Genomic DNA, 24,403 nt, shown 5'->3' with positions numbered 1-24,403 from the left:
GCTAACACATCTTGGTACACATCAAGCTTCCTCATAGGGAAGGTCAGAAAAAGGGGAGGCACACCTTCTCAGAAGTTGAAAACCACAGAAATCCCTGTCAGATGCCCATCTGAGTGCTGAGCACACTTCTCCAGCACGATAACTAAGTAGCCATCTTAAGATGTCAAAAATGTTTTTCAGAAAGTAGTTCTCCTGTTTTATCAAATCCAACGTGTGATATTCAACAAGGACCCTGAATCAGTTCTACAAGAAGTGAACTGCATACGACTCATTAATCGCCGTGTCTTAAATCTCTAAAACAACACGGGTTCCTTGCAGGGGGGAGAAAGGAAGAGTACAACTGGTGTATCTAAGAGCTCAATTACTAGAACTTCAGCCTAAATGAGTATTGACACTGGCATAAGAAGTACATAAGTTATATTATTGACTAAATATCTCATTACATTTTTGTGTGTGTGTGATGATAACATAGCCAAGTATATTTTGCTACAGAAACTCCACCCTGGCTTCTACTCCTCCTGGTGCTCAGTCTTCTCCTTTGCACATAACCAACCCCAAACCCATTGGGTATGCAAAAATCTTCACTGCTTATGGTTTTATGGGTTCCACCCAGTCAAATATGAGACATTTCAGTGAAATATTTCACCCTCCCATTAAAATAAACACACACTGCAAAAGCATTTAAAGGCTCCAGAAAGTCCATATCCAGCCACAGCACAAATATGGCTGGAATGTTGTTTACAATCTTCTGAAAGCTTGCATGGTAGGAAATGCTCATTCATGCTGTAAAAATTGCAAAAAACACTTTCTTTGAATCACCAGTTTTTAGCAGACCTATCAGAACTACTTTTAAACTGATTTCTTTCGCCCAAATCTGAAAAAAGTTCAATTCACGCACCCTTCTCCCCACCTACCTACCGACAGACAGTGCTGTGCTCAAAAACAGCGGTGCAGTTTCCCTCCTGCTGTACCTGGACCCTGTCAGCTCTCGCTTGGCAAGGGAAGCTGAAGGAGCTCACACCCTCACACCTCAGTTTTCAGGAGTGCTCTAACCATTAGAGATCAGGTCAGGTTGGGGTAAGGCTGATCTCTGCTCCTCCTGCTTAAGCTTATTCAGAGCAGAAGATTAAGCAAGAGGGAGCCCAATGCTGTCGTCAAATGAAAAACTGGCACCAGAGGAAGGAGAATCTGGGTCCTGTTTCAAAGGCTGCTGTGGCTTTTCGTTTGAAGAAACTTTTCGTTTGGGAGAGTTTGTAAGAAAGGCACTGTCCTCTCTCAGTCCAGCCAGTATCTTGCAGAAAACCTGGCAATAGCACCTAGGTTCACAAGCTCCTTTTCAGTCTCAAGATGAAATGACATTAGAGGCTTCTGATATGGGTCGAGAAGCTCTCTGTAAAATTGCGTCTTGTTTTCTTTGACCACCGGGATATAACTGATGAACCAAGGGATAAAATACATAAACTAGGGTGGAAGCACGAATCCAACCCTGAAACCACTTAATTACAAAATATGCCTTCAGAAGTGGGTACCATATTACAAGCAACACAGACCAGATTTTCCTGACAAAGGCAAGTATCGTAGAAACATGCAAGAGCCTAGCTTGGAAGGGACCCTGAAAGATCATGTGGTCCAGCCTTTCATGGGAAATGAAACATAAATGAGATTATCTAGCACCCTCTCTAATTACATCCTAAAAACCTCCAGTGATGGGAACTTTACCACATCCCTGGGGACGTCATTCTAGCAAATGATTGTTCTCACTGTAAAAAAAAAAGCAGGTGAAGAAGAAGAAGAAAACAACTGTTGCATCATATCTTTCTTTAAGACACAGTTGCTCAGGCTTCTGCTTTTTCACATACTTTAGCCTGCAGATGCTATAGGCTTATTTGTGTTTGCTCAGGCAATTCTACTCTTTCATATTTCATTATATTTTTGCATAGTATAAATAAAAAAGAAAGTGGTTTCACTTATTTTTTTTCCCTTTAATTATTCAATTTGTTAAAAAAACCCTTCAGGGTAAGAGGCTGTCATCTCATACCATTCCGTTATGAAACACACCAACTCATTCTACTAAAATACAGGAAACAGAAAAAAATCCCAAAATGTTCTTTAGGAAGCTGCTCTTTCATTCCTCTTTTACACCACTACTGCGTTAAGAATTCCAATATTCAAACCCTAATAACTGTTTTTACTTTTGAAATTAAAACATAAACAGCATGCATGCAGCTGAGCATCTAGAACACCGTGGGCAAACCTGGGCAGCAGGTCTGGAGAACTGAACCTTGAGGATGAACTGCAATTATATTTCCCTGGGTAATGCCCTTGCTGTCCTAGGAGAGGGCACATCTTGCTTGACTTTGCTGCTCCCCCAAAATGGGTCGGTGCTGCTGTGCAAGAGGCTGCCTTGAAATGAATCCAAACCACGAATTCTCTGTGACAGGTTGTGGCATCTGGGTGACTCAGCCAGCCTCTGTGCCTGAGGCTGTTCCAGCCCATGCTGTGATTCTGTTAACGTCACAATTCGAGTAGATTTGGGTCTCGTTAGCAGTGACAATGGACCCCCTGAAGGAAAAACCAAGGTGGCATAGGAAATGATGTCAGTTCATTATCGGCTCTGAAAGGGGGATAATTACATCTGTCTTCTTCAAACTGAGATGACCCTGGTCCTTCAAAAGGGAGATGGCAATCTAACCTCCAGCAGCATGCCTATGCCATGCCTCATCACCTGCTAATTTTCACAGTAAAGACTCTACCTACACATTGGCTCAAGGTGACCCAAGTTGTCACCAACAGACAGGATCTCCAGCTGGACATATGCACAAATGTCCAGTGAACAGTAGCATGCTAGGGGCTTTAGACATGTTGGCAACTCAGATTCAGACATATATAAACCAAAACCTACTCGCTTCATGTAAGTAATATAGCCTGTCAATGCAGATGGCTTATTGAGCCAAACTGCTTCATAACACAGAATAATCTTACAGCTGTAATGAGAAAATCTTCTCTGGTTCCAAAATATCCATCCCAGCCTTACGGGGATATTGAGGATGAAAAAACAATTGAGTAAACAGACTAAATAAAACTGGCATAGCATTTAAATATTTCTATTAGCAATTGAGACACGGGTCTCTGTTTTAGTATTTCTTTTTTGAAATGCCTTGGACAAATGGTTGGTGGTTTACCTACCTTCAGCTCATTGTACCTTCTGAGGAAGAACCTTAACGGCCCTGAAACAAGTTTGCTTCCTGAAGGGCAAAGCCAGACACTCAGCGCTGTGTGTTTATAAGAATGCAATATGGAGGGAAAAGGAGGAGGAGGAAGAAAGGGAAAGAATTACCTAACAATTTAGTAACCGCATACAGAACAGCTTCATGGCAAATTTTTTTCCTATTTCTTTAAAAGCTAATTGGAGATGCTAAAACATCACGTAGGAGAATTTGCTGAGTACTTAGACAATGGCATTAGGACACCTTCCAAAGCTGAGCACAAATTGTTCTGCAAAGGCTAACCACATCAGCCTCCAGAGAGGGTGCTGCTTACTAAGCAGTTGTCTGCAACAGGGAAGTACATGATTATTGTAGTGGTTGTGGAATGATACTTTAGTCACACCATGTATATTGTATGTGTAGAAACACACATCTGAGAATAGCTTCCCTGGAGACATCTCCATTCCAGAATAAGAGCATTCACCAGAGAAGCTACCCTAGAGTAAGAACAGTATTGTCACTTCGCACACAGATTTGTTACAGATTGACTTCCCTGTGTGCTCAAACCACCTTTCTGGGAAAATTTCTGACATTTCTTCCCTGTCTTTTCTTCTGGACACCAAGTGGAAACTGTGGGAGCTCTCAGTAAAAAATTTTCGATGCTGCATCCAAGCGCTGCTAAAGATGCAGAATTACAGGTCATCCAAATTTCTGTGCTCAGCCCTGGACCTGAAAGTTCACTCTTGGCTTGCAGGGGTGAGGACCATTTCTCTTCAGCGTGACTATTTCACAGAATAACAGGACTGTCAGAGGTGGAAGGGACCTCTAGAGATCATCTAGTCCAACCTCCCCCCACTAAAGCAGTGTTGCCTAGAGTACATTGCACAAGATTGCATCCAGAGGGTTTTGAAAGTCTCCGAAGAAGGAGACCCCACAACCTCTCTGGGCAGCCTGTTCCAGTGCTCCGTCATCCTCACAGTAAAGAAGTTTTTCCTTATGTTTAGATGGAACTTCCTGCGTTCCAGCTTGTGCCTGTTGGCCCTTGTTCTGTCACTGGACACTACTGAAACGAGTCTGGTTCCACCCTCCTTGCACCCACCCTTTGGATATTTATAGACATTGATAAGGTCTCCTCTCAGCTTTCTGCTGAGAGGAGACCTCTCAACCATTCCTCTCAACCTTCCGTAAGAGAGATACTCCAATCCCCTAATCATCTTTGTTGCCCTCCGCTGGACTCTCTCCAGTAGATCCCCGTCCCTCTTGAATTGGGGGAGTCCAGAACTGGACATGGTATTCCAGATGTGGCCGCACCAAGGTAGAATAGAAGGGGAAGATGACCTCCCTTGACCTACGGGCCACACTCTTCTTAATGCATCCCAGGATACTATAGGCCTTTTTGGCTGCAAGGGCACATTGCTGGCTTATTAACTTATTGTCTATCATGACCCCAAGATCCTTCTTCTTAGGGCTGCTTTCCAGCAGGTCTGCCTGTAACCTATATTGATGCATGTAGTTTTTCCTCTCCAGATGCAGGACCTGACATTTTCTCCTGATGAACCTTGTTAGGTGCCTCTCTGCCCAGCCCTCCAGTCTGTCTAGATCACACTGGATGGCAGCAGAGCCCTCCGGTGTGTCAGCCCCTCCTCCCAGTTTTGTATCATCAGGGAACTTGCTGAGGGTACTCTGTCCCCTCATGCAGGTCATTGATGAAAATGTTGAACAAGAAAAGATCCAGTACTGATCCTTGAGGAACATCACTGGCTACAGACCTCCAACTGGACCCTGTACCGTTGATCATGGCCCTCTGAGCTCTGCAGAGCTCAGAAGTCCTGGAAGAAGCACTCTTTGCAAAACAGTCAGAAGGGAGGGGACGATAACATCAGCAACTGCTTTGCTGGCACAGGGGACCATAGGCAGCACAGCTGTTCTTTCTGGAAATGTCAGAAAGGAAAAAAAAATGTGCCGAGGGAGCTGTCATTGACAGACAGCACAATAGGTGATTCCAGAATAATGCTTCACACAGTCATAATCGTTTCTTGAAAACATTGTTCAGAAAGGCCAGGTTTGACTGACTTTACAATAGCAAACACAGCTTGAAAAATAGACATGTGAATTATAAAATCATTTAGGATCCAGTTTCCCTGTTTCTCTCTGATGAAGGAGAGCGCAAGCGTGTCCCAGAGCAGCTGCTGCAGCTCTCTCCTGCCTGGTCACTGCCACATCCAGTGAGGGTCAGCAGGAGGATTTCAGGCCATACCCATGGCTCCACCTCTCTCCCTTCGTCCACCTCCTTTGCCAGCTGCCTGCCACAGGGAGGGTCTGTGTGGGGCCAGTCATCCCAGCAGCACCCACAGAAAACAGCAAAACTCTGTCCCTGGGCTCTGCAGGAAGCCACGTCCCTTCAGAGGCAAAACAAGATCTCAAAGTTGTTTTGAAATCCTGCCGATGTATGCCCACACAGCGAGCCATGGCAGCCCTCGGAGAGACAGGGGCTGCCTCCTGTCCTTCTTGTGGTGCCCAGGGCTTCCATGAGAACGAGGATGAGGACAGAGGGAAAGCGGAGTTTCATATGGTGCCAGATCTACCCCACTCCTGAGCACTGCTAGGAGATGGGGAAAAAAAATCTCACAGAAGCTTTTTGAATGAAGAAGACCCAAACCATAAGCCCTGAATTCCCCTGCAGTGAACAGCAAAAACCACCAAACTGAACCCTCCACTTTCTTGTGGCCAGGACACTGAGGGGAAATGCAGACACCACAATGGTTCCTAATTCACCCCCATCACCGTGGTCAAACAGAGGTGTGGTGAGAGGGGACCAGGACTTATCTCTCTTCTGTAGCTACACCATTCAGCTTCTTCAGTAGATTACGAAATAGGCAGCAAGTCCATTCATTCCTAAACCCCTTGAAACCTTGTGTGGCAATGTGGATGACGCTTTCAAAGACTAGCTTCAGTGCCAGAGACAAACCGGGACCCTTCTGCACCCTCACCCTTTAGCTGCAGATCTGACTATTCAGCGATGGGTTGCTGTTTCAACACCAGTCCTGCCACTCTCCTGAAAACATCCTGCTTCTAAGGGACTTTCTGGTCAGTATTAAAGTCATGGAGTTTGTATCTATTAATGCAGGGGGCTAAGTTTCAACAAAAAAAACCAAGCCAAAACAAAAACAAACAAGCAGGAGAAAAGCCACAGTTTCGTAATATCTGTTGTCATGCAGCTACCATTGTCACAAGGGACAGGAAAAGTGCAGTCTGAGGTTTCAGAAAGCTCCCACACAGGGATGTGTTTAGGATCCAGGAGGAGGTTGTCACAGAGATTGCAGAAGCTGGAGTCTATGACATTTTATTTGTGTTGCTTCAAGTCATTCATCCACATGCCCTCAGGGGATGTTCTGTTTTTTAAAATTGTTGTTTCTGCTAAAAACCGCATGGTGTGAATTGGTGTGTTTAGATGCTCCTTTCCCGTAATTTTTTTTTTCCATCCCTACTCTTCTATCTCTCTGCTATATAGGTGTAAAATACAGAAGTATGCCCATGCACACAGGGCTTCATTTTCCTCCTAATTAATTTCAATGAAATTCAAGAGACTAAGTTGCTGAAGTAAATGAAATTATACAGGTACAGAACTAATCCAAGTGAGGAAAAAATCAAGCATGATGATACTACTCTTTTCAGTCCTTCTTCCATAGCTTCCTCTGAGTACTGGAATAGCAGATAGAGAAGCTAGAGACAAGGTCCTTGAACCAAACAAATCAACTACGTATGAGGAATTGAACAATATAGGGGGAGAACTTACAAGCCTTATTTTCTCAGCTTATTTTATTTTCTCTGTTTGTAGTGGATTTTGTAGGACAGTTTACAACTTATAAAGTTTTCAGTCCAAGATTTCAACTAGGCAGAGGATCAGTTGACAAAATTCTCACTAGATATTGGTTCTACAACTGAGCTATTTCATGGGCTGGCTTAACCTGCATTTAGTCTAACAGACAGATGTTTAGAGTTCACCAAGACTGCTGAAGTAAAGTTACTACTATGAGAGTCTCACTAAACCTGGTCAATCCATAAAGCTTGCTTTGTTTTTAGCCTTTCAACTCTGCACATTTTAGTGAAGTGAAGCTCTACAGATTAAATTCACAATTTACTCACACATTAATCCATAAATGTATAACAAGAAGCATAACCAGCTCAGAGTTTTGCAGTGCTGCAATAGTGCAAGACGATGGAAGACACATGGCTTGGTGTGCTCAGCACCATCGACATTAACCAAAGGGTCCTTGACAGATCAAGTCAGACAGTTTCTCCCTTTCCCTTTCCTCCTTACTTTCCTTGAACAAGACAAGACACTCAAGGGAATAGCCCTTTCACAAACTATTTCACTATTTCAGAGACCAGTTAGGAGCAAGAGAAGGGAGCAGACAGGATTTCACTACCACCATAGCAGGGAGGACAGGGCTTGTGCAGTCCCAGTAGAAATGTCTCTCCATGGACTCATTGAATTTACCAGCTTCAAGTGACTTTGAAATTACAGATTAGCAAATCACAGTAGGTGATGTTCCTTCACCTACTGCAGTTAAATCCAGGACTAGTGTTCTCTGTCCTTATTTGATCTTGACTCTATGCATCTGCTGCAGTGGTTACAATGGAGTCTGTGTCTGAGAGTGCCTTATATTTTTAAACAAGTTGCGATTCTCTTTCACCAGACAGAAGAAACATGCTGCTGTCAAGGCCAGGTATCCCTGATAACACTGATCCCTTCGTACTGCTGTACCAAGTGGGGCAGATGTGTGGTAGAGGCAAGAGCAGAGGTGTAAGGAAAACAGGAATTGAGAGGAAGCAAGGGAAAGACAAAGATTTAGGGTAGCTAGGAGCAGCCAGGCGGAAAATAGCTAAAGAAACCAAAACACAGCCTGGCACTGGTGATGACAGAGACTGAACCAGCATTATGAGCCACGTCAAGGGAATCAACAGAAAGATTCCTATTTATAGAGTTTCATATCCACATCTTCTCTCAAAACATATATAGGGCAGAAACAGCCAGTTCATGCTTGGCAGGTATCATCAAGGGAGTTTATGTAACACTGCAAAAAGATAAGCACCTATTTATGAGCAAACTGTCATTTTTACCCAACACTCAAGCAAATCAAGCTCTCTCATCACAGACAAAAAACCTTCAAGCTGTCAGCTGTGAGTTTTCTTGGTGTTGTAAAGCACCACAGGGCACAAAATCACTATGGTATTTTTTTGCTTTGCTTGTCAACCTCTATTTGCTGGGAGTTTGAAAAACAGCGGAGACATGAAGCACAGGATGAACTGAACAACAATTAATAGACCTTAACAAGAAGCAAGAAGACTGTCACAAATCTATGAAATGCATTTTGTCTCTAAGAAAGAGGCTGTTAACCTCTCTGCAATATGGAGTTAACAAAAATACAAGGGACGTAACCAAGCATCTGCTGAAGAAGAAAGGGAAGGGAAGAAAAAACAAAGACAGACATATTGTGTTGTGAGGTAGCTGGAACAGGACCAAAAGTGGTTTGGAAATATCTGGTATGGATTATAGTCTATCAGCTCTAGAAGAGGGTTACTTGGTTTCAGTTTGTCTTTATAAATTTCTTTTCTTCACTTGGGTCATATTACTATTATTCAAGCCTAGATTACAAAGAAGGCAGATCTGTAGGACTTTGCATTTATTTCCTTTGTCAGCTCAACATATTAAGTGCAAGTTTATACATACACTATATATCTTATTAAATGCTCTATCCTGTTTTGGTCTATTCTCTTCTGATTTATTTTGAACTCAAAGACCATAGCAGTAAGTGCCTTCAAACCTACAGATGCTTAGACCACTGGGGAAAGAGCAGAAAAAAAGTGAAATGCAGCAACCATTACTGTCCAACTTCATTACACTCATGCGTTGGAAGGATAAAGCCAGAATATACTGGAATTTAATCTCCTCTGAGGGAAGAAACTGGAAGCAGCATGTTTGCTAGAAACGAGGCACACTCAATCCACTAAAAATCATCAGGATATGCAAAATTCAAATGCAATTTAAAAATGGACACTGAGAAAACTTATAGATACGGAACCAAGGAAGGTACATGTATGGCCCTTGACCATACATGTAAGGCCAAGAAAGAAATGTGTTCATCCTTTCTCCAGCAGTGCCATCTTCCTGCTGTAATTACAAACAAGGTAGTAACGTTCAAAGGAGAGATGTGCCTGATGTTTGAGCCAGAACTGGTGGTGAGGCTCCTTTGGGAGCTGACAAGGGCAAGTCACAACCACCTCCTGGGATTCCCGCTCCCACTGCAAAACCTGTTTGGCAAAGGGTTGTGTTGCAGCATGTGCTCTTCATATAGAACACTTACTTCTGACTAATTTAGCCTCTTGGCAGGAGATGCTCATACATATCAAGTGAAACAGCCTTGCACTTCCATATCAGCCTACACATCCTCATATAGTAGCAACAGCACAGCGCATACTCTGCTTCCGGCAGTCTCCTGTGGATCACAGGACAGATGTGGTTAACCATGCCCACCTCCTCTTCGTAAAAGCCTGCTCCATGAGTACATTTTCTGGCCTTTCATACTGTTCAGTTATAAAATCCACAAGTGAAAGGACCACTGCAGATGCTCCTATGAAACCATTCCACTATTCATTTTATATGGGAAGGAAGGTTAAATATAATGGGACACCACCAATGCTAACCAAATGTTAAATATAACAGTGATATTTATCACATATGGGAGGACAGAAGAAAATATCTGAATTATGCTTTCCAAAATAGTACTGTCTGTTCTTAACAAAACACCAACCATCACAAGGCCATCAGTCTACTAATCTTATCAGTTCACTAAGTTCTGCAGAGAAGAGAGGGAAATAGAGTCCTTAGAGCACATCAGATTCCCCTCATCGTCTATTTACGAGATTACTAAATTATTGAAATAATACATTAAGAATATATTACATGCTGTCTGGTGAATGATGGGACTGCAATGCATAATGTAGAGAGAGATGTAAGCTTTCCAATATATGCACATGAAGTGACTTGTTGACCTAAAACACTTGCTTCTGCTAAAGTAACTTCAAGAGAGTCAAGGAGGGAAAAAGAAATCCCAAAGTAATACACTGATAATTGAATTTCCTAACTGAAATTTATACCACTAAAGACACTTTATTAATTTATTTTACATCATTTAGGCAAATAATACGTGGTAAGTCAGTAGAAGAGCAAATGGGCATGGCTCCAGCAATTGCAAATATCTTGTCTTAACCTGACTTCATGTGTCACAGCACTGTCATGGAGCAAGACAACTCCACGAAGACAGAGGAGTCAATAGTGACTATTTCCTCCTCACCCAGGTATCCACTATACTCAGTTCAGTGTCTGGATAAAAAGAAGAGAGAATGAATGCCAGAGCAGATACAGATGCTATGTGTGATCGTTACAATCTGATTATCTGTCTACACTGATAAGAAAATTAAGACTTTATCAATAAAGTTTGATAATGCTGCCAACAGAAATTCAACAGAAAGGAGACAGAAACGTCCTAGAAATATGGTTTCACTTGCCCACTGTTACAGTCAGTTTCTTTTCCTTCATATTGGGAGGATATATTATACAATATGTAGATGGACGTTTCAGGGTTGGGGGTTTTTTTGTGTAAAAGTTGTACAGCATCTGTTGCAATCTCCAGCTGTTTCATTAAGTTGCTCCTGAACCTGCTTCAATCTATATTCAGAATCTGTTGCCAATTAATAAACCACATGAATGGATAAATCATATTCCACAGATAGCCCAAGGATTCACTGGCTAAATTCAGTCTTCATCAGCTGCAACTATGCTAAGGCCTAGGGATGAATTCAGCTTTCTAAGATTTCTTTTCTTTAAAGAGAAAAAGTTCACATTCCTAATCCCAAAATAAAGTTCAGCTTCAAGCCATGAATCCTTCAGTGTCAGTGGGGATTTAGTCATGACATGTGATGTGTCATTGACTAACAGATACCTCCACGGAGATAGCAGTTCAACACAGAGAGATGAGGCCAGATCCTCCTTTTGAAGCCCCAAGCAGCCACATCTGTGCTGTCGCACAGGCTATGCTACCCATCCAACATTGCCAGTGACGTTACTACACCACCTCTGCTTTTGTGTCCTGTGCTGCTGGCATCTTCATGCACCCAGTCACTACATGACTTGGAGTGCGAGTGGGGGAGTTTGGACATGCAGTCACATGCCAAGATACAGAAAATCAGTTCTAGTTCCTGAACCATAGCTCTGCTCATGGAGAAGGTAATGAAATGCAGCTGGCTGCTCTGTAGCCCTGGGACCTTGAAGGCAGATTTCCCTAAAAGGTCAAGAGTGTTTAAAAAAACAAATGAAGAAGATCTTCAGACCTACTTCCCTACAGTGAAACGAGCTGCATTGCAGCTGGTCTCAGAACCAGTATTCAGAACAGGATTTAAACTATGACAGGCATAAGAGCTCTGCAAGAGCAGTGTTTATTCTTGCATTGCAGGACAGCCCAGTTCTGCCAGATCTGCCAGAGAAATAGCTCAAGGAAAAATATCTTTGTCATGCTGCCAGTGCCACTGCTAAACTAGGTTAATTGTTAGAGAGATGCGGAGGTCGGCCAAACTTGCAGCGTATGGCCTGTGTGGCTTAATGTCAGACAAGAAATGAAAGTCTGTTGTTTGTGTGCAACCACCGACCTCCTACAACTCCCACAACCTCACTCCTTCCTCCTACCCTGCCAGTCCCCTGGTGCTTTGCCCTCTTTGGTCCCCATCCTGAAGTGGATTGCCCATTGTGAAGCAGCCTCCGAGTGGGATAAGGCTTGCCGCCTCCTTGCTCCTGTTACATGGGCAAGGCATGTAAGCACAAAACTCAGACATAACTAAGACATAACTCATTCATGAAAAGAAGCCTTTCTGCCAACCATAGTTGTTGCATTGCCTTTCCAACTTGGCAGGGTTTCACTTCTTTTGGCTGGCTCAAGTTTTGCATTTGGCAACAAAATGTATTTGTTGAGATTATCACTGTACAATATCAGCCTTTTCCAAAGGTGTGAGAAGGCTCCAGCCATAAAAAAAATATTCCATCAGAGTAAAAGGTTTAATTCTGATCTTAAGTGTGTGTAGTGAGTTCTGAATAGAGTAAAAGTGACTTTCATGCATGCACAGAAGGAATGAAGCAGGATGTTAAAGTATAACTGAAATGCCAACCATCATTACACACATAATACCCAAGCAGAATCAATAAATTCTTAAAGCTCTCAAAGGAGTTTTGGTTTCTGGAGCCATTCCTAACAAATTTATTCCTGCACCTAGAATCACAGCACCAGGGAAAAAGATGCTAACCAGCAGTATCTATTCATACTACAAAAGTGCAGCCTGGGTTGTGAAACCAGACAGGATGTGCAGGCAGGAGAAGGTACAGCCTCTGGGAAATGTTGGCAGAAGCTAGGGGAGAAACCCAGACCCCACCACACTCCTAAAGGGAAAATATTGCATATTTAGTAGAGTACATTTGGTCATTGGTCAAAGAATGAACGGATCCAGAATAGTCATGGTCAATAGAAATCCTGCACCTTCTATGCTATCAGCATAGTCTGTGTCAAACACCCCTGAATACAACACCTAGTGTATCTAGAAAATTCAGTTTGGGCATCTCAACACCATGAATTTAGACTAAAACTCCTCCTGTACTTTTAAGAATAGTACTTGCAGTTCATCTGTATGGGCTTCTCCTTGAGGGCTTTCAGGCCACATTTGTACTAAAATGTCAAGCTTTACCACGCAGTTCTAAAGGCTGGAAATACAAAGGGAGAAGAATGACAGAGGCAAGGTCAAGGCAAGAGGAAGGGAGAGAATAAACAAAGTCAAGGACCAGAAGTGGTACAAAGCAGAGGACAGGAGTGGAAGAACAAGTGAGAGGGCTGGTGGAATGGGGTTGGTCACAAAGCAGTGAGGGAACAGTCTGGGGAAGGGACACTGGCTGTTGCTTGAGATTTTGGGAAAGATCTCAGAAGTCTGAAGGAAAACCAGCTCTTTGGAGAAACAGAAGGAGCCTGAGAACACGGACTGTCTACTGTTTCCCTGCACCACACTATCTGTTCAGACTCAGTATAAGATAATAGCCAGATTAGAAGCTTTCCCAGATAAGATATTTGCGATGGGAATAGTGAGGAACTGAGAAGACTGTGTTGCTTGATTCCACACAAGTTGTCAGAGATTGCCATGCTTCCATCCTGGCCCCTCTGTGAAGCTGTAGCACAGGGGTGAAGCTGACGGGCAGCCCTTGATGCTTCCGTGCCTTTTTGCTTTAATTTGCCTCAGTTCTGCTTTCCCTGAGAGTCATCCAATTCTAGTACACTGGAAAAGGCCCTTTGCACTTTGCCTGAGGGTGTTCTGTCTTGGCTATTTAATGCAGATATTCCAACCATTTCACATATATTTTTATTCAAAAATCTTTCCATTCAAGCCTTGCTTTCCAACACATTCAGCTTTAATTAACCCCACAGTTTAACTCCAACACAGATTTCCACACATGCAGCTTTGCACAGAGTAAGGAGACCAACACGTGGCTTTTGCAGTGGACTAACACAGGAGACCAAAAGGTGGTCTGAGCTTATCAGTTTTGTCACAAATAATGCATACCCTGTGCTCCCCAGCCTTTGTGCAGCTAATTTCAGAACGACAGACTTGAAGCTGGACACGGGCTTCCCCACTGAGTTGAACAGAAATTAAAGAATTTGGCTGCACAGATAAGTTCAGTGCTGGGAGGGGAGCTTGAATTAAGTAGTTTTTACCATAAAAAAAGACATGCTCACAGACACTGGAAGGCAAGTGGCACTTATGTCTCTTCTTTTTAAATTGAATGAACAGAGAAACTAAATTTTACTGGCTATTTCAACCGAAAGAGCCATTTTGAAATTTAAGAGAGTAGTTATCAGATAAAAAGTTACATGGGGAAACTTGATCCAACTAATTTGGTGAGATCCATTTGACTGTTTCATGTAAAACGCAAGAGGGGTAAGAAAAAAAAAATTTTTTTGCATACAGGAGTAGGCTGTGCAGTTCACCCAAACAATAGATTTTATTTTTTTTAAATGGCTGGATTCAAATTACTGGGGTGGATCTAGGTGGTGGATTACCAGCAGTGACTAGGGCCAGGAGCTGTTTAATCCTTGGAGGGAAGCAGTGCCAGCAAGCACGGCTGTCACAGGCTCCCTGGTGCTCAACCTGTGCTGAGCACACGCGATGCCAGGCACCCTCCTGGGCTCTCGGTCGGTCAGCACAGCCACCTGCTGAAGGCGGATTAGTTTGGAAAACAACCCCACATGTTCCAGGTGATTGAGGTTCTCAGAGGAATAAGGTGAGGTTATTCACTATCTGGTCTCGCAACCTCCTTCCCCTCATAATTTTATTGCTAAGTGGTTCATTGAGCTCAAAGTGCAGAAAATCCTTTTGTCGAGAACTGGTACCCCACTGCGCAGAGGTCCTGTTTTAAAGTGAGGAGGATTGCGATGGGGGCTGATGTCCCTCGGTGCGAGCAGTGCCACCAGGTCTTGCCTCCTATAGTGGCCATGGGCTGCCTCTCCATCCACACACCTTGTTTTTAACAGAGGGAAATATCATACCCTGACTTAAAAGGACTCTTGGGCATGTATTTCCTTTCTGAAGATATTTCAGGTAAGAAAGAAAGGGAGCAGATGCCTTTTGAAGCAGCTTTACAGGGATATAAAGGAGGAGGCCTGATCCCTGGCCTGCAGCCTCTTCCAGACCCTTGTAGACCCTTATGTTGCTGAGAGGATGTGGCTACATCCCATCCCCTCTTGGACCTTCCCCAAAGGAGACCTCACAAATTCCTCTTGTCCTTCTACTAGGTGATTCCATGGGCTTCCCCTCAGGAGGGAACACCCCAGATTACTGGGCTGCTCTTTAAGTTTAGCTGAGAGCAAGTACAAGGGCATCTATGCTGAAGTTGTTGCTGGAGGCAAGGGAGAGACAACAGGCAACAGCCAGGGAAGTGGTTTTAGTGCAGACAACAGCATCGGAAGACATAGGTTTGATTGCTGAGAATACCTGTAATTATCAGACAACAGGCAGCAGCAAGGGAAGTGGTTTTAGTGCAGACAACAACGTCAGAAGATATATATTTGATTGCTGAGAATACCTGTAATTACCAGATTCCTAGCAGAAAACTAAAAATAGCAGCACCCAACATCTGTTCCATGAAGTGCCACTACAACATACACACACCTTTCTTTCCTACTCATGTGGCACTCAGTTGAATTGCAAAGGTCTGACACAGCCTTTCCCCAACTTCATTTCTCCTCTTTGACTCTCCTAAAATCTCCTCTTTATTTCTTAGACGGATTCCAGAGCCTGCATCTCCAGATAGGCTTTGGGCTATACTGTAATCCCTATTCCCCAAGCCTCCTGCTCCACACTTACCCAAAAAAAAAACCCCCTTGAACTAAAGCAAACCCTGCCAATGCAACACAAATACCCTAACCTTTGTTTGAATGTGGTAGAAAGTAAGAGATGGGCTGAATAAGCAGGAACGCAATGCGAATCTCAGCACCCTTATTCTACCTCTTGTACCATCACCATTGATGGTAACCACATCCCCCATGGTCCTCCAGCTCTTCCCTTGCCACTCACTGGCTCCCTGCTCCTCCTTGGCTGGTATCTCTGGGGGCTGGCAGCCAACAAAATAGTGAGTCCTGACTGAGGCCAATATTTGTTCTGGCCAGCAATCAAAGATAGTGTGATAATGGAAAAAAAAAATCTGCTTACTATGGTCTAGTTTCAAGCAATGGGACAAACTTTCAGATACACTACACATGGCAGGGGCTTTTCAGTTTCCTGGGGGGAAGGATTTATGAAGCTGTCTCTGTGGAATCTGGAGCACAAAAGTGCTGGGGCAGTAAGTCTGTGTCCCCAGGTGGCAGGCTGTCCTGGACACCAGTGTCCCTGCTGTCCCACTCAGAAAACTTTGCATAAAAAACATCCTGCATGCAAGCACCCGAGCAACTGAAGTAGCAACCTGTAGGTCATAACATTTGTGTAAACTGATTAAACAGAACTGAAGACAGTATTTCTCTTTTTCTTTCAACTGCTGCTATTACAAAGGGCCTTGATTCCATCCCACAGATTAGTGTATCAGTGCCTTGTGCAGCAGCCAGAGGCACCAAATACAGATGGAGGAGGAGGAGAAATTCCTGAAGCAAGCTCAAACTGCCCAGGGCCCTTTTTGGATTATGTCAGCCCCAGCAAATACTGCTTCCCGCTGCCCCAGACAGAGATGGAGCAGTGAGGAGGTCCTGAGCACCAGCTCCTTGTGCCAGGGAGCATCCAGGGCTGGGCGCTGGCAGGGGGACAGGGACGTGCACCCCCCATTGCTGACAACCGAAGATGCACGTCCAAGACCCGGTCCACACCCACTCCTTAAAGAACAACTGTCGACATCTAGCAAGACTAACATCTCTGTGGGTTAGAAGGCTAAATAAATAAGAGCCAAATTGCTACTGTATATCATAGCCCTTTATCCTGGGAGAATCAGTGAACCTGAATTCCCCAAGAAAAGCAAGCAGGCTGTGTCTGCGCTTGTGCTCCGATTAATCTCATCAGTTTGTTTTCCTGGAAACTGGATGTCCCAGATGCCATTGTTCCCATTATAAGTGTTCATCTGCTCTGTTTTGAGCTTGATTGCTCCTGTAGCCTGCTTGGCTTAACTGTTCTTTGTTTTGTTTTAAATTAATGTTCTTAAACAAAATGTCAGTAAATTCAAATGAGGACATAGCTGCTACCTTCAATACCAGATTTGTTAAGTGTCTAAAAACACCTATGGCATACAGAAATCCTGAGCTGTTGTATGCAGCGTGACTAAATTATTAATAGTTGCCATGCATATCACACAGAATTTCAAAAAGGGACTTTGTGTTTCTGCAAAACACTGCTATTTTCGTCTGACAGTAGAGACAAAATCATCTGGAAATTAGTCTCATTGGTACTAATCACAACATTCCCACTGTAGGCACAATACAGTCATTTTTCATTTTTGAGCAGAATTAGCCATTTCATTCACTATCTGAAGGAAGATCTTAAGAGTTTACAATTTGTTAAAATACAACCAAAACATAATTAATTAAAACATACTGGAACAAATATCTACTTCTAGTCATAAAAGCCTTATTAACTAGTACAATAACACTGAAGCACAAATTAAACTACTATAATTTACAGATCACACCATGGAATACTTGTTTTATGGGTTGGAAAGATCAGCTATGGGGTTGTTTGAGGTGGGTTTGTTTTTCAAAAAGCATGGAGATATATGAACGGATTGCTACATTTAAATTTGCGTTACAGAGAAAATAAAATTCTGCTGTGGGCGAAAACAGAAACATGGGAAATTTCTTTCCTCTCTCAAGAGAATTATTTCTGGTGAAAGGCTTCTCAGCATTTTGCTACAGGCAGGCAGCTTTACACATAGAACATTATGCATGTACGCACAGAGAGCACTCTACTGGGGGTATCCATCCTGATGCCTTCCTCTATGCCCAGCTCCCCTGCAAAGCTATTTATGGAAAGTAAAGAAAAAAACCCCATAAATTCAGAAATGGAAAATAATAACCCAAATCTAACAACCATAGAAAACATCGGCACAGGAAAGCAAGTTGATAAGGAAACAAGCAGCGTCGCTCAGTATGTCTCAGCTGCTTCCAAAGCAGAAAGCAATGGGGACGTACGGCTATTATTAGCCCTCCGGATGGGAAGCAGCTAGTTCACAACACGGTTTGAAGCTGTTGGGAAGACGTTGTGGGATTTTCCTCACATGTACACACACGCACAGACAGACAGACAGGCAGCCAGACAGACCCCCAAAAACACTCCTGGCGAGCCCCTTCACGCCACTCGGGTAAGACAGACAGACAGAGAGCACGACGCCGGCGCGACTGTGCGTACTCACAGCTCGGAGTACAAGAAGTGCAGGTTGCCCACATTGTCTATGTAGTTTGCAGGACTTAGCCAAGGTAGGACCAGTAACAGGAGAGCCTTCATTTTCAGTGCAGGGCTGGCACTGCTGCTAGGTTTCCTCCTTCCCACCGTCTCTCTGTGCTGGTGGGACACACAACGTGAAGCTTTTGTGCCAGCCAAGCCCCTTCTAAGCGAGCCTTCCCATTTCAACGCAATGGTAGCACATTATGAATCGAGTTTAAATCCCTTAAACGAAGCTACACTGCAAAAATCATTGACCTGTAAGAGGATTACTCGATCTGACTCTCGGATGGGTAGATGTGAGGGTTTAGGGACAGCACAGCGTGGTTGGCGAGACAGTGACTTATGCTGCAGAGGAGAGTGATGCTCGGGGAAGAGACCTGCCTCCTGCAGGAATCAGAGTGGTTCTTCAGAGGCAGCTGGTACGTTTACATCACTGCCCACAAGCAGATGGGTTACGAGCTAAAATGCATAACAGAAGGGTGTAGCTGTCTGACAAGGGGGGGAGAAAAAAATGCCCCCTGTGGAGTTTTGAAGCAGGCGATATCAGAAGGCCACACCTTTTTAAAGTAAAACGCCACAAAAGATCACAGCCAACTGCTGGCTGTTTGCTTCTCAGTCTGAATTCCCCAAATCCAGTCAGATGTTTTTGTGCAAACATAAATCATGTAGTGATCCAAGGACACGTCTCTTCTTGGGGTTTTGTGGGTTTTTGTTGTTTTTTTTCTGTATATTTTTTTTAAGTAAGCAAAAGCAAACATTTTAAATAAGGATGCTCTCAATGGACTACTCCATGGTAACCAGAGTTTTTTTTAAAAAAATTGTCTCATCAATTACAAATCATAAAAAAGCAAGCTCGCCTTGTCCCATCAGGGACCTTGTGTCTGATCAGGGCAAATTTTTATGTTTTCTCTAAGAACGAGGATTGGTCTGAACCTGAATCATGCAAGAAAAGCAAGGGCTTCTGACTGCCCTGGTGTTTCTAACAGAGTCTACTTGAATTTATTCACTGTGAACACAGATCACGTTCAGTCAGGATTTCAGATGGGCTTTGAGTCGTTCTTGCTGCAGACAATGGATTGTTTATGATTTTTGGTTTTTATTTATTTATTAACAAAGTCACACACTTTCTCTTCTCTTCGTAGATTCACCAGAATTAAAGAGAACAGCATCAGCTCAGTCCGCTCAACTTGTGCCTCTCCATGCCAGAGCACAATGTCCTTCTCCTCTCCCGCCCTGCCATGACTTAGAGGTGGGACAGTGAGAGAGATTTCTGCATTTCTGAGAACTAAATTAGGCAGAGGCATAAGATACCTTTGGTGATAATTAATCAATGCTGTGCTTAAAAAAAATAAATAAATAAAGCCACTGTACAGTATCTGCAAGCACAGCATTGCAGAGGTCTCCCTTTAAGAGTCACTCAGAAAGCAAGAAGCCACCCAGCCTACACGTAGCACTGCCTCGTACTGCAGTACCTTAGAGGCTTTAGTGTTTTATGGGAGGGGAGACCCCTGCTTTGTCTCTCCCATCTCCTGCTCCCTGGTTCGCAAATCTAGGACCTAGTGGGGGGAGCCAAACACAAGGGAGGAGGGAGAAAGAGGCTCTAGGAACATGTTAATAAGTGAATTCGTCCTATCCCTGGTTAGGCTTAGGCCAAGTGAACCAGAAGCATAGGATATGCTTCTGGAGAAGAATATGCTGATGGAAAAAAACAGGCCAGGGGCATTCAATAAGCAGCACTAGAATAAAATTCACCAGACTTTTATAGGACCGAATCATGATTTACACCACTGCAATTCTGCAAGATATGTGTGTGAAGGGTATCATTACCATTCTCCTCCTTTACCTTAAGGAGGAGAAACCAAGACAACGAAGTGACTTACATGTGTCCGTGTAGGAGACTTGACACTACAAATTATAAATTGTGCTAGTTGTGTGGCTTCTGTGTGAAAAAAAATATTCCGGTTTTCTTATTTATTGTGTGGGTTGTTTTTTTTCCTGCTAGTTTTAAGGCCACAGAACTACCTCAAAAAAAATGAAAACAAAAAGAAGGATCTAAAATACATTAAATTCACTATATATAGCAAAGGGAAAGTGTATTTGTACTAGGAGTCAGGGATTTTGAGGTTGGAACCTGGAGAGAAGCATAATCTTAAGGACAGCAGCTCACAGCAGATTGTCAGTCCCTTTACCTGCATTAATACTGAAATTAGTATTTGAAGCCTGTCAGAGAAGTACTGACTAAAGGCAGAAAATAAGTAACTTTCTTAATTTTTCCCTTTAACAGCAGAAAGCTAACCTTGCAGAGCACTGCTGGGCTGGGCTGGGGGCTTCTGCCACTGCACCTCACACCATGAGACGGCAGCAACCTCAATAGAGAAATCCAGGTCCAGAACTGGGTGGGCCGAGGACACCCAAATCCACAAACATCAATCCACTATTCCTGCGAAAAGTAGGCCTTTGACCTTTGTAAGAAGTCAAGAAATCCTTTTCTAATGTATTGTGGGGGTTCTTATTTTCAGTTTTAACAATGCAAAATGGTCACGTGTTTTGGTTAACCACCATAACTTCAGTGGGTATCTCGGTGAACAAATTACTCACGAGAATCCAGGTGCTTCAGGAAATGAAGTCTCCAGTTCAAATCTGAATGATTGGCTGCAGAGCCATTTCCAGTTATGGGCTTCAAGATCCTGAAGCCTACAGCCAGGTGAACACATCTCCGTGCTCCAGCTCACCAGGGATGCTCTGACCCTCAGCATTACCATGTCTTTACAGGAATGTGCCCCCAGTAGCAATCTGGAATCCTGCACTGGCTGCCCAGGGCTTCCCCCACAACACACAGGCAGAAGCACACACCAGGGAACACAACTCACAAAACACAGGGGAAGTCATTCTCACTGGACAACAGATAAAGGTCACAAAAAAAGCATCTCTTAGACCCCTCTGTTGCCTGGACTATACCAAAACATTCGTCTGCTGTCAGAAATTACAGCCCTGAATGTCTCTCTTTACTCTTCTGCCTTCCTTTCAAAAGGCATAAGACGCAAGACAAAAGCAGCAGCACGTGCTTTTACCCTACAAACCAGAGGATCACTCATAGTCAGTTGTCTCCTTGCAGAGGAACCAAACTGCTCCCTGGAGAGGTCTCTCCTGGAGGCAGGAGAGAGGGTGTCTTGGCCACTAGGTTAGGTAAGGCTGGAGTGGGGAGTCCAGCCAAGGAGTTCTTCCACACTACACTGCTCTGTGAGCCCCACAGCGCCGGGTGGGTAAGTGCGGTGGGTAAGTGCTCACCTGGAAGAAAAGAGCGCTCGGCTCCAAAGACCAATACCAACCCGGAATATTTTCTGCTCTACTTCTTATATAGGCCATTTGTGATTCAAAAAAGGATTGAAGAAAGGGCAATTATAAAACCCTTAATGTGTTACTAAAATATTTATGCTAGCACAGCTTCCCCAAACTCAGATCTCTTTGCATGGCTAAATACACACTTCCATTAATGCAGCTAACCACAAGGTATCCACCCGGAACTGCTAACGATAGCACGAAGTACCCTGAGTGCATTTGATTCTAAAAAAAAGAATGAGATACTGTCATACATATGGACTAAATTCAGCTTTAACTTAACAAGGCTGTAGGTGTTCATTGGGAGAGAAGTTAACAAATATATCTTTACATTAACTGTCTATTTTAAAGATACTTTTTCCTCTCCTTAAGAAAATGAATGAAAAAAAAGGTGTACCAACAACAACTTACTGGGTCTGGAAATGCTGTTCGAGGTGACCACGTTGCACGACCTCTGAGCAGTGTTCTGTGAAAGGGCAGCTAACCATTAGCTTGTCCAGGAGGTTATTCACTAGTATGCTGGACTTTCTGCATGTCTGGAGAATCACAAGCTTGCGGTCCATGGGGCAGAAGTCTTTCTCCACGAGGAAGTTTGTAAGGCAGGCTGTGCAGAAGGTGTGACCACAGAGCGTGTCTAACGGCTGAAGCAAAGGTTGCAGGCAAATGTGGCATATCAGATCATCATCTACTTCTTCTGTGTAGCTGTACAAGTGGTTTTCTTCCGGTAAATGCACTTGGCCGCAGGTGACACAGAGTGGTGGGGAGCTATCCTCCATTTCTTCTTCTTTCTGGCTCATAATCAGAATTGATGCAATTCAAAAGAGGGCAGACAGGAATACTCGACCTCCTTTCTATTTGTGAGAGCAGCAGCAAGGCTTGTGTGCCATGAGATCTGCGGGGAAGAAAGTTAAAGCATTATGTTCTGGATTGTTGTCTCTTATAGAACTTGCAGTATGCATCTGGGTATGAAGTACTGTAGAACGTATTAGGCGAAGAGTACATCTTTGGGATGGGAGGCTGAAGCAAAGAAAGGGGCAGAAAAAAAAGAGAGAGTTAACTCCAGCTCAATTTACACAATTATTCTAATTGTAAAGAAAGCTATCAAAATAGGGCATTTAATGGCTGAAAACCTTAAATTAGCATATAATTGCAGTTCCAGTCAGCTGATTTTGTGTTCATGTTACTTCTGCTGGAAAAGCAGCATCATGTGTAAGAAAACATTTCACAACTGTGTACAGAAATACAGGTAAGAAGAATGGCTACTGCCCAAGCCTCCTGCTCAGCAGAGCAGGCGAGACACACACATGAGTGTACAGACACTCTACGTGTAGCCAGAGGGAGGACAGTCTGGGTCATGAGGAGTTAAGAGCTTGAGGTCCTCTGGACCATCCTTGTCCTGCAGCAGCAATGGACCTGGGACTCTGCATCCAAAGCTTGTCTGCTTGTCCCTTCATGGCCTAAAGTCAAGTGGTTATAACCACCTGCACCAGCACAATCACTTCAAAACTTCATTTCACTTGCCAATAAAACAAACATCTCGTGCTGAAATGAAGCCCACAACATGATGCCAGTCTAAATTAGGCCTGTTCCCTTCATAACTTGTATTACAGAAATCCAGTAGGTCCCTAACTATGGACCCAGTTAGCTCTGGCCAGAGCACCTGCCTGCTGGTATTTTAAAGATGTAAACTCTGTGGGTGGCAGCAACACTGAAGAGTAATTTGTAGTTTACACTTGATGAACCCTGACTGCTCCTTGGGCACTTATGTCTCATTACATCTATGCATATTTTGATATGCTGCTTTGAAAATAAACACAAAGATATAAAATATGCAATGGCCTAATTACAACTCTTACTAGAAAATATAAATCTTACTTGCTGCTTTGCTGTAACACTGTACCCTTGGTTCCAGCTTGACTTAATTTGCTGAGACAATGTGTCAGCCTCAAGACACCCATGTTTGAGGGCAAATGAGGGAAAGAATAAAAAAACTCTGACTATGACAGAGCACATTTTCATATAAAACAAAATCTTGTTTTTATGTAAAGCTCATGGGCTCTAAACCTGAGAAATTACACTTTAACATGCCAAGGCTTTTCTGACATAAAGGTAAAATGATAGCCTCACTAACTCTAACCAGATGCTTAAATGTCAAACATTCACTTTAATGCTTTGCTAGATCCTATTCTTGTGTAGCAATTACACTAAGTGGCTGTATAATAACATTTTTTTTCTTGCAAGACTAAGTTCTGCATAAGCTCTGTCTCCAGATTAGCAGTAGCTTCATTTGAGTTAAAATCATAATCTATTATAATCCTTGCAAATATTTAAAACAATCTATACTGTGGCAAATGCTTCCTCTGTAAAAATAACCATCAGAGCTTTATGAACAGCTGTTTGTGAAGAAACTAACATCTTCCTGTAGTGCAGAAAACAGCTCCACCTGCTATCTTAATACAGAAATTAAACCCAGTATTATTTGGTTCTACTAAGGCAATACACAGCAAAATGAAACAAGAGAAAACATGATCACCAGGCTGAGGTGGGGACTGTTTGGGCACTGCAAGTGACTCATGGTAGGTAACTCGTGGAGTGGGGTGGCTGAGAGCTGGTGTTTGATTTAGCAGTAGCTGTTTTCTCAGAGTGAGAGGGAGAAATGTTCAGCTGGTCTCCGCATCCTTTGCTCACAGAAGGAGCTCATCCAAAGTCAATAGTGCTGCTTGCAAGAGTGGCAATACACAGGTTGATAATTTGCAGGATTGTGGCTTATAAAATGCTGTAAAATGCATTGGAGATCAATGAAACATGACAAAAATTGCTTTATGAACTTTCCTCCATTCTTGAAATGC

The 24,403-nt window shown here is 43.3% G+C and overlaps 1 protein-coding gene across 2 annotated transcripts in view; it reads right to left on the bottom strand.

Annotated features, from left to right (window-relative positions):
• LNX1 (ligand of numb-protein X 1, E3 ubiquitin protein ligase) overlaps nucleotides 1-22,384 on the bottom strand; it is a 69,219-nt gene extending 46,835 nt beyond the window's left edge. Inside the window, exon 1 of one of the 2 annotated variants that reach the window (XM_009868232.1) lies at nucleotides 21,966-22,384. In XM_009868232.1, coding sequence (XP_009866534.1) covers nucleotides 21,966-22,351 — 386 coding nt within the window. In that variant the 5' untranslated portion in view covers nucleotides 22,352-22,384. Of the gene's footprint in view, nucleotides 1-18,183; nucleotides 18,276-21,965 lie in introns of those variants that run through there. The other variant, XM_009868234.1, reaches the window with a different exon arrangement.
• Between the last annotated feature and the right edge of the window lie 2,019 nt (nucleotides 22,385-24,403).

Source organism: Apaloderma vittatum, unplaced genomic scaffold, assembly GCF_000703405.1.
Source record: "Apaloderma vittatum isolate BGI_N311 unplaced genomic scaffold, ASM70340v1 scaffold2804, whole genome shotgun sequence".
Classification (NCBI taxonomy): domain Eukaryota; kingdom Metazoa; phylum Chordata; class Aves; order Trogoniformes; family Trogonidae; genus Apaloderma; species Apaloderma vittatum.
Note: the sequence above shows the minus strand (reverse complement) of the source record. Positions and strands in the feature narration are given on the sequence as shown.